A 10,430-nucleotide genomic window follows, 5' to 3' on the forward strand; every position below is an offset into this window, starting at 1 on the left:
ATTACTCTGGTTAGAAATATATTACTAATCTAAACTTTGTTGTTGGCTGGCTCTGAAAAATCAGAACATTAGAAATGGTTCGCTTCACTTGTGCAAAGCACTTTAAATTGTTCAAGTAGTTTAACATATTCAAGAGGAAAATAAAGAGCATTTAACTTTATTTACAGTCTTACGTGGAGTTGAGAGCAGAGCAGAACTTGGAAACTTTGACCCAAAAGAGAGGGATGTGGGGAAGGACGCGAGCGTGCGCCAGGCGGAGGAGAGGAAGCGGGGAGGGAAGGGGGTAGAGTTCTCCAATAACGCGGCCTGCGGGCGCAGGAAGCTCGGGGAAGCTGACTCAGTCTTTGCGCTCTAGGCCTGCGGAGGGCCTGGGAGCCGCTAGGCTCGGGTCCCAGTCAGGCCGTCTGGACCCTAGGCCCGGGCCTGCTGGGCGGCAGCGAGGTGTACGCGCGGTCTGGAGGCCGCGGTGTGCTCGCTCTTGTGCTCTGGATTGGCAGGCTGGCGTGGCCCAAGGCTCGGAGGTGTCCCTTGGAGCACGCGGGCGGAGAAAACTCTCGGGTCACGCGGGGGTCATGCCCTGTGCTGCCCAGAGCCTTGCCTCAGCCCCAGGAAGAGTCTAGCTCTAGGAGACGGAGCTGCGCCTTTGGAGAGGGCAGGGCGGTACTAGGAGAAGGAATGGAGCGCCCGGAGAAAATCGCTGGGAAACACTAACGGAGGTTGGGCCCGGAAGCCCGGGGCGAGGCCGGGACGGCCGCGTCTGCTTTAGCTGCTGCCCGGGGCCGGAGCCTTCGGGGCTGCCACCGCCGCCGCCGCCGCCGCCTCCGGGCGGGCGCGGGCGGGCGGGCGGGCGGGCGGGCGGAGTGGGGGACTCTCCGGGCGCTGACATTTGCAGGCTGCCCTCCTGATTGGTCCCCTCGCCGAGCTGCTCACGGGTTCATTCAACTGTTAAGCACCTCCCCGTCTCTCTAAAGGACATTATAATGCAAGAAGCCCCCTTTTTAACCACAAACCGAATTTTCTTTCATTTAGGTGATCTATATATATCTATATAGTATAGCTTATAGCTTATATCTATTTTAAATAACTTAAAGCCGCTAAAATTTTGGGGGGAACAGCCTTCGCCCTGGAGCGGTGCGCGATGCTGTCTCACGCCGACCTCCTGGACGCCAGACTAGGTGAGTGCGCGCCTCTCGCCGGGGCAGCCAGGAGAAGACGGGGCAGGAAATTGTCAATTTGTTCCTTATTTTACCTTAATGCGCCCTAAATGGACTAATTTCTTTAAAAGTAATTGTGCTGCATTAAAGTTTAATTTGATTTAACATCGTCTTTTTTAAAAAAATCTATGTAATATGTAGATCCGGGAAAAGGAGTTGGGAAATGTTACTTTTTGTTTTTGTTATTTTTTTTCTCCTCCCCTCTCTCCCTTATTACTATTATTATTTTTGGAAAGGCGATCCACCCCATCGTAATTTCTTTGGAGGTGTTTTTCTTTCTCTCTTTCTCCGTCCTGTCTGCTTTGATTTGGTATGTCTTTCTTCTCTTTTTTCTCTCCCCCCACTACCATTTTCTCTTCTCCTCTCCTAAGTGTGATTGAATTTGTAAAAATCTGGGATGAGGGAGAAGCCGCTGCAATTGAAGCGGAATTGCTAAGTGTGTTCATTGAGAAAAGAGAAACGCCAAATTCATCCTCACAGGCACCGTTGCCTGCAAAAGACGCAGGCATTGCCAGTGGCTGAGAGGAACGCGCCTTTTATTTCTCCGGAAAGAGGAGTCGAATTCCCTAAAGTTTGATTCACGGCTAGGTCTACTGAATTTACTTGAGTTTCTTTAATACTGCCTGGGTTTCCGGTTTGGGAGTCTTTGGTGATGGATGTGACTCCATTTTCCAAACACTTTCTCTGATTTGAGGGGGAGGCGGAGCTGATTTGGGTTGATTTCAGGGGGTGGAAGGCTTTGAGACTTATTCATCTTCCGCAAGTGAGAGGGACTCGGCTTGGGGCCGGAGGTAGATTTCGTCCAGCTGCCGAAGCACAGGCAGGTGGGGCAGCAAACCTAAGAATGGCTTCATTTTCTTTTCCTTTCTTTTTTCCTCACGGACATGCTCTCGGGTTCCTGGGCGCCAGGGGCATGGTTCCGAAAAGGGACGCCGAGGCGTGTTTCCTGGCCGGGCCTGGGCGTGTTTCGTGGCGGGAGAGAGGAGAGCACGTGCTGCCTCCAGGAGCGGGTGCGGAAAGAGGGGAGAGGGCCGGGAGATGGGACTGCAGCTGGCAGCCCGCATCCTGGGGAGCCCCGCCGAGCGTCTTAGGAGTTTCCTTCGTGGGACGAAGGTGGGAGCGGAGGGAAGCGAGGACGGGGCTGCAGGAGGATCACGCGGGGAGGCAAGTCCTTCCCGGCGCCGTCCTCCTAGGAAGGTAGTGACCGCGCTCTCCTTGCCTCCTCAGGTATGAAAGATGCCGCCGAGCTTCTGGGCCACCGGGAGGCGGTGAAGTGTAGGCTGGGCGTGGGGGGCTCCGACCCCGGGGGCCATCCGGGGGACTTAGCGCCCAACGCCGACCCGGTCGAGGGAGCCACTCTGCTGCCTGGGGAGGACATCACCACCGTGGGCTCCACGCCGGCCTCGCTGGCGGTGAGCGCCAAGGACCCGGACAAGCAGCCGGGGCCCCAAGGCGGCCCGAACCCCAGCCAAGCCGGCCAGCAGCAGGGCCAACAGAAGCAGAAGCGGCACCGGACGCGCTTCACCCCGGCGCAGCTCAACGAGCTGGAGAGAAGCTTCGCGAAGACGCACTACCCCGACATCTTCATGCGCGAGGAGCTGGCGCTGCGTATCGGGCTGACCGAGTCCCGAGTGCAGGTACCCCGGGGTGGGCACTGGGACGCGAGACAAGGAGCGGGCGGGAGGATTTGGGCAAAGGAAGTGGGGTCCTTCCTTCCCCTGCCGCGATGCGTTCCTGGGCCGAGTTCGCTCCTCTGCCGCGAAACTGGCCCGGGTCGCCGGCTTCCAAGGGACAGGCAGGGCCTCGACCTCCCACCAATGTAACCGCATCCCAGCAGAAACTCCGCAAAAGCGAAGCTGCCAAGCCGCCTTCTTCCTCCCCATAAGGGAACCTCCGAGTCTCCCACCCTCCGCGTCTCCAGGCGGCTAAGCCGAGCGCGCACTTCCACTCCAGCTTGCGTTATTGACAAGTATTTCATTACCCTCTAATGAGTTCGTACTAACCACCTAGTACTAACCATCTAGATAAATGGGGGAATGCAACAATTATACAGAAACATGAAAAGGGAACAAGGAAGGTGTGGCGGCACCTTTTAAAAAAGATCCACACCTGCGTTTCACGGTGTTTTATTCTGCTGAATATCACCTTCCCGCGCTCTCGGGCAAAAAATAACCCCAGCTTTGATGTTTTCAAAGAACTTGAACTTCAGTGGTGCAACCAATGCGCTAAGGGCGGGCGGCTGCAGCGATCCCCCACAGCCTCTAATACTTGGCTTACTCCTAAGGGAAGCGGGGGAAACGAAGGCTTTCTGTTTTGGATATCCGAGCTGAAGACAGTGTGTTTAGGGCGGGAAATATTGAACAGATAGTAGACAAAATCATTACTGACCCCTTGTTCTTGTCCAACTATCCTCCAAGTTGTAAATTATATATAACAGAAAAATCACACCTTCAACTTTTCTGTAAATTGGTAAATAAAAGCGTAAGTCTAATGAATCTAATTTTCCCCGCTTTTTAAAAGAATGAAAAGCAATGTATCAAATATTTTATGGACAAGTGCTGGAGGCGAAATTTCAAAGACACACACTATACTAGTAGAATCATGAGCTATCCAGGGTGCTGAAAACCTTCCCTTCCTGTGTTGGATTTGGTCGTTTCTGTCCGCTAATCCTGGGCGTCAACCTCAGCTCTGAATTCTTTTACAAATTAAGTTTAAATATCTCAGTTACTTTATATTTGATCTAAGAAGAGACAAGGGTGTCCATAATTACAGTGATGAATATTTCTGCCTCCATTGGGCATTTTAAAGATAGTCTAACCTAGAAAAATAGTGTGTGTTTCTGTTCTAAATAGTCAGCAAATGAATGTCATTGGGTACTTAAAGTGGTCAAATTAACAAAGTAATATTCAGGTATAACATAGATTAATATTTTTACTCAATATAAAACTGGTTGGTTTCCTTAGTGAACGATGGAAGCCCTGAACCATGGGCCTTTGATATTAAACACCAAAAGAATGTTAATTGCATCATGCCGATAAATATTACTGATGCTTTTTAATTTTTTTCCCTTGCACTTCTATTTAAATCTAAAGTTGAGCCCAAACTTTAAAAATTACACACCATTTCGACACTTCCATTACTGCTAATGATAACACCAGCTTGTTAGAAACTTATAGATTCAAAATTCATAAATTTACTTTTTGTCTCTCAAGAGAAAAACTATCTAATAATTTTTGTTTTAAAGAGTAAAATGCTATTGCTTAACCTAGACACACTGATAATTAGTTTAAATTAAAATAGAACTTAGAATCACAAATAAAATATAATTGGACAACTGACTTTATGAAAAAAGAAAATGAGGTCTATTAAACTTTATTAGATCTTCCAAAGGTTAATGGCAGTGAATCTTTTAATAGAAAAAGTTGTAAATGAAATAAAATACAAACTATATAATAGGAACAGTTATTTTCAAAAAATGTACACAAAAGAATAATCAAGAAGAAAGAGACAAAGTACTTTAATTGTTCTAGCATAATGCTCAGCAAAGATAATAGCTCGAGGCTGCTGATAGGAACAATTTAATAGAATGGCAATTTCAATATTTTTTAAAAATAATGTTCCATAGTTTAAAAAGTAATCAGATCAACATAACCTTTTTAATTAACATTTCAAAATGATTAACATTATGTAATGTAATGCAAAAATAATTTATGGAAAATGTATTTACTTCACAATTCACTCTACCATTGCTCCTTGACCAAATTTAAATTAAATAGTAATTGGTTTATGTTCTTATATGATGAGTACTTCATAGTTTTCTTTATAGTTAACAGATTGCCACACATTCTTTTCAGTACGTGGGCCACTGCACTGATTAAAAATGATGGAAACATTTCATTTATTGCAATTGTATGTTTTTAAGGATGCTTTCTGGTTGTAGACTAAATGTTCCAACATACTTATTTTTTTTAATCTATATCTGGTATATATCATACTTTTAAGTATTAAAGCACCTCTACTCACATGGAGGCCAATTCCATGTCTAATATTGCTCCCCTTTTCTGGCTAGTATAATAAAACCATTCCTTTTATAGCATGCCATTATTAGAAACCAATTTCAGAATTATTTATAACCTGGAATGGCTTATTAAGCAGCAATGCGAGAATCATGCAAATTATGCGATCAAATGCAATATAATAAGCATAATCATTAGTCTCTAGCACGGATTAATTAACTTTCAATATTTTATTTACATAAAAACCAAATCAGTGAAATAACTTCTGCACAGTCAGGCTTGCCTTTCAATATTTTATAGGAACAAAAATAATGTGCTGTAATTCCATTGACCGTGTCTCCCAGAATGGCCCTGTCACCTGCCACATCTTAATAGGGGGACAAGCTAAGAGTATTTTCTAGTTTTCTAATGGAATGAGAAATTGCATTTTCTTCCTCTCCCAGCACTATTAAAGTGTAATGAATTCGGCCCAGAGTTCACGGCTGGCTGATCGAAATGAACCTGAGATCTAGGCTTTAATACAGCTCCCCAGATTTCCTCCCAAATCTTCACATTAATCATTTGCTGGATTCCAATGAGATCTTCATAAAGCGTTTGCTTGGAAGGGGGAAAAAGTAATATTCTCTCCTTCTCCCTCTCTTTCTCTATTTCTGAGCCATTTATAAGTGGGAAATTAAATGGGCTATATATTTTAAAATACATTTACAGTATGTCTATATTACTGTAACAGCAGATATCACAAAAGTGGATTTTTAAATTCCAACCTCCATTAGATTCTCACTGTTGTATTAAGCATTTTCTGAGAAGAGCTGCATTTCAAACTGAGTACAAAGTTGGCCCGTGGCTGCGGTTAATATATTTCCTGGAGTTGTCATCTGTGCATTCTCAAAATCTCCCTTAGGTTTTGCCTGCATTTTAATCCGTCATGCTTTAGTTTTCAAGTGGAAACATTCACATTTTAAAAACATATGCATCATAGCTTGGAACGGAGGTGCTCAGACCCCATGAAGACTTTTTTCCCCAACCCCAGTAAGCCATGAAACATAAAAAATTTTGTAGCCATCATTTGACTACTAACCCTCAAACATAATTGAGCACTATTTTTCAAGTATTCCTACAATATTTAGGTTTGTTTTTTTTTACAGCTGTTCTTTTCCTCCCGTGCCAGAGATTCAGAAACCTTGCTGCTGGGTGTGTTTTCTACTGAAATTCTACCGGGCAATCTCTCCCCCTTCTTTCTTCTGCTTCTCTCCCCACTTCCCCCACACAAGTCCACCACCTTCCTCCTCTGCTGTCCGTCCCAAACATTTCGGGGTTCACTGAAACTTGCAAGATGTTAGAAACAGGCGATTGATTTGTAGATATCTTTCAAAATGTATCCGGGTGAGGTGTGGAACCCTTTCGACACAGACACGGTCTCTGTCTAGGGCTCCATCGGTTTACCTTCCCCCAATCCCACCTTGAATGGGTAATACAAAGCGACCTGTGACCGCAGGTCTCCTCGCAGTGCTAACCTTGGCTCTCACGGGTTACCCTCCACAGAGGGCCTCTAACAGCTCAATCCACCACCCGCTGCATTGATCCCAGCCACCACCCAGGCCCTGCTGCCTCATTAATCCGCTGCGCCTCCAGCTCAAGGGGCTTTAGCAGGGAAGGGATGGAGGTCTTTACCCAATCCGGACACTGGTGTAAACAGAAACATGGGAAATGGGGGAGAAAGCAGAGAAATATAAAATGGTGGGCGATGGCCCGATATGGTAGAACAGGCCATGGCCAGCCCAAAGGCGGGCAGAATTCTAGATTGCAAAATTGGGTTCACGCTGTTAAGTGGAGAGTGCATAGCTGGCTTACTGAGAAGGGGGTCAGATATGTCCAGACTCATGATACTATAGCTTTCAGAATAAACACTAAAGAGCACGGATTAACGGAAGAATAACCCTTTGGCCACAAATAGGGTGGTCAAATTGCATTGGCCAAATTCTAGGACAAAACTCAACCAGTATTTGAGCTGTGTCCCCTACCATTTACATGTATGCACAGTAAACCTCCACTCAACTAGATATTAAACCGAAAGCCTGCCAAGTAAGCATGCTGGCTAATTTTTACAAAAGATCAAATTAAAATATGGAAGATGAGAGTTTATCTTGATCAGGCAGTTTACTTTCAGGAATATGACTTCCATAGGTTAATTTGTCTGGCAAGGTCTGAAATTCCAGGGTCGTTGTTAAGAAAGAACGCACAGGAAGCTTATTTTCATTTGCAGTTTATTTTTTATCAAACACATCTCATTTAAAAAGACATGGGTTTGTCTAGCAAAATTAAACGTGACTCATAACTAGTGTGAGCTTTAAACTGACCTTTAATTTAGAGTAGTCAGAAGATTTCTTTTGGTTTAAAGGTGAAAGGGGAAGGGGGTTGAGGGAACTGGAAGCCTTGTTATTTGGGATCCTCAGTAAGTTCCCCAAAAGGACAGACTTGAAGGCCCTGGGGCTCAGGGCTCCCGGCAGCAGGTTGCTGCACACCTGCACCGTCCAGATAAAGGTGCCTTTTGAGGGCTTTGTGAATGAGGCAGAGGCTGGTGTCAGTAGTGCCTTTTGCTAGGAATCAGAAAGTCACGGTGGCGACCCAAACAACGCTGTAGCTCAGGGGCGCTTGCTTTCCCACAGAATCACTGCTCTGTCATCCGTGGCGTTAGTGTTCCTTTGTCTTTCGATTTTGAAACTAGTTATGTCATGCACGGCCCTTCATCAATTTCCAAATTTCCAGCGTTTCTGAAAATTCTATAGCCCAATCAGTGTTATAAGGCACGCTATTAAGCCACATGGGTACACATGTTTATCTTCATTTGTACACCTGTGGATCCAGCCTTGACACATGCCTGCCTGCAGACCTGTGCATCTCAGCCGTGCGCCGAATGCGCCAGCAAGCAGGGGCGTGGTGAACACTGAACGTGGGGTATGTTTACACGACGTGTGAGCGCCTCAGGGCGCGATCCCTTAGGAAGGGCTGGGCCCCTGGTGGGTGCAAGGGGCGCCAGAGGACTCGCGCTGTTGGAGAACCGGGGTCTCCGGCTGGATGTGGGGGCGGGTCGGACCCATGGCACTTGTTCGGCCTGAGTTGAGTGGGTGTATCTGACCGTGTTTCTCGGACTCAAGCCCCCGCCCTCGCGGCCGCGCCGGCTCCCTAACAGTGCCCTGCCTGTCTCCCTCCCTGCCCGCTCCAGGTCTGGTTCCAGAACCGGCGCGCGAAGTGGAAGAAGCGCAAGAAGACCACCAACGTGTTCCGCGCGCCCGGCACGCTGCTGCCCACGCCAGGCCTGCCTCAGTTTCCATCCGCCGCCGCCGCCGCCGCCGCCGCCATGGGCGACAGCCTGTGCTCTTTCCACGCCAACGACACCCGCTGGGCGGCGGCCGCCATGCCCGGGGTGTCGCAGCTGCCGCTGCCGCCGGCGCTGGGCCGGCAGCAGGCCATGGCGCAGTCGCTGTCCCAGTGCAGCCTGGCGGCGGGGCCGCCGCCCAACTCCATGGGCCTGTCCAACAGCCTGGCGGGCTCCAACGGCGCGGGGCTGCAGTCGCACCTCTACCAGCCCGCCTTCCCCGGCATGGTGCCCGCCTCCCTCCCCGGCCCCAGCAACGTCTCCGGCTCCCCGCAGCTCTGCAGCTCCCCGGACAGCAGCGACGTGTGGCGGGGCACGAGCATCGCCTCCCTCCGCCGCAAGGCGTTAGAGCACACAGTCTCCATGAGCTTCACTTAATGCCGCCGCGCCCGGCCCGCTCCGCCCCGAGGGCCGCCCCGAGGCCCGCTCCCCCCGGGCGCGCGCCCGGGGCCCCGCCCACTGCCCCGGCCCCTGCCCGCGCGCCCCGCCCCGCCCCGGCCCGGCCCCGGCCCGGCCCCGGCCCCGCCCCGGCCCCGGCCCCGGCCCCGGCCCCGGCCCCGGCCCGGCCCCGGCCCCGGCCCGGGCCCCCGCCACGTCTCGTTAAGTCCTCTCCTCTCTCCACCAGCTCGGGCCCGCCCCGAGCCCCAGCACACTAGGCCCCCCCTCCGCCTGATTTCGATCGCCCAAGTCCCCCCTCCCCCGCCACCCGTCTAACTGTACCGCCCGGTGACCCTCCCTCCGCCCCATCTCTAGCGCCCACCCCACCCTTTCCTGCTGCACAGGCCGCCCCGCTCGCTCGCGCTAGCTGCGCCCGCGCCCTCCTCCCGGCCTTCGGACTCGCGGGTTCCCATCCTCACCGGCTACACGACGCCCACGCCCCCTCGCCCGCCGCCTTCCCGGCCCTTTCCTCCTCCCGCGCCCCGAAAAAGCATCTTTCCCGCCATTTTACTTACCAGGGAGTCGACTCAGGATCTGAAATCAGACACCAATGGACTGGTTTGTGGGCAGAAACATTCACACCTGCACCTCTCGCTCACGCTACACACCGCACACACATGCACACACACACACAGACACAGTGCACCTCGGTCACACACGGACGTGTTCAAGGGACAGCACAACGTCACGGATTTTTGTCTTAAGGGAGGACAAGCTTCTGCTACCCACCGCCTCATCCGAGGGCCCAACTGATACCATTTTGTTTACCCTTGTATTCTTTCTTCAAACGCCTCTTGGTTTACTTTTCCACCACCTTACCCTGGCCTCATCCACCCAGTCACATCCATGCAACCCTCAATTGGCTTGCAAAAAAAAAAGAAAAAAAAAAAGCTATTTATTTTCTCCTACTTTTATTTTCTTAAGCACACCTGTGTGAGGGTATTGACGGGAAAGCGTCTCAGGAGGGCCATGCCAGGGGGTTGGGTGGCTGGAGCAGACTAAAGCAGTCATGCGATGAAGAGGCGATCGTCTCCGTTTTGATAAGTCTATAGGAAGTCATAAAATAAACACGGAAGGAGCATTTCCTTTTGTAAAAGCAAAAGCCACATCTCTTTTTCTGGATCCTTGGGACAGGGGTTCATTCGCTTTTCCGTTTCCCCTCGCTGCTCTGTGCCCTTGGTGGTTTTGTGGTCGTCCTGTCGTCCCTCGTGCCCCTTGGCCACTGCCCTGGCCCCCGCCGGCCGCCGACGGGTGCGCCCGGACACCCACAGCCCTGCACCTTTGTACAGAGACACACAGTCAGCTCTTTCTGCATGTGCTGGTCGAATCCAAACCCAGAGAACAGACGCGCTTTCCAAGAATGAGCAAACACGTGAAATAGGATGT

At 50.1% G+C, this 10,430-nt stretch overlaps 1 protein-coding gene across 1 annotated transcript; it reads left to right on the top strand.

Moving 5' to 3' along the window:
* Positions 1–1,138: 1,138 nt before the first annotated feature.
* Positions 1,139–8,984, top strand: OTP (orthopedia homeobox). Its single transcript, XM_008161963.3, has 3 exons — positions 1,139–1,175; positions 2,442–2,851; positions 8,454–8,984. The coding sequence occupies exons 1-3, from the start codon at positions 1,139–1,141 to the stop codon at positions 8,982–8,984; spliced, it is 978 nt and encodes a 325-aa protein (XP_008160185.1).
* Positions 8,985–10,430: the final 1,446 nt, after the last annotated feature.

Source organism: Eptesicus fuscus, chromosome 4, assembly GCF_027574615.1.
Source record: "Eptesicus fuscus isolate TK198812 chromosome 4, DD_ASM_mEF_20220401, whole genome shotgun sequence".
NCBI lineage: Eukaryota > Metazoa > Chordata > Mammalia > Chiroptera > Vespertilionidae > Eptesicus > Eptesicus fuscus.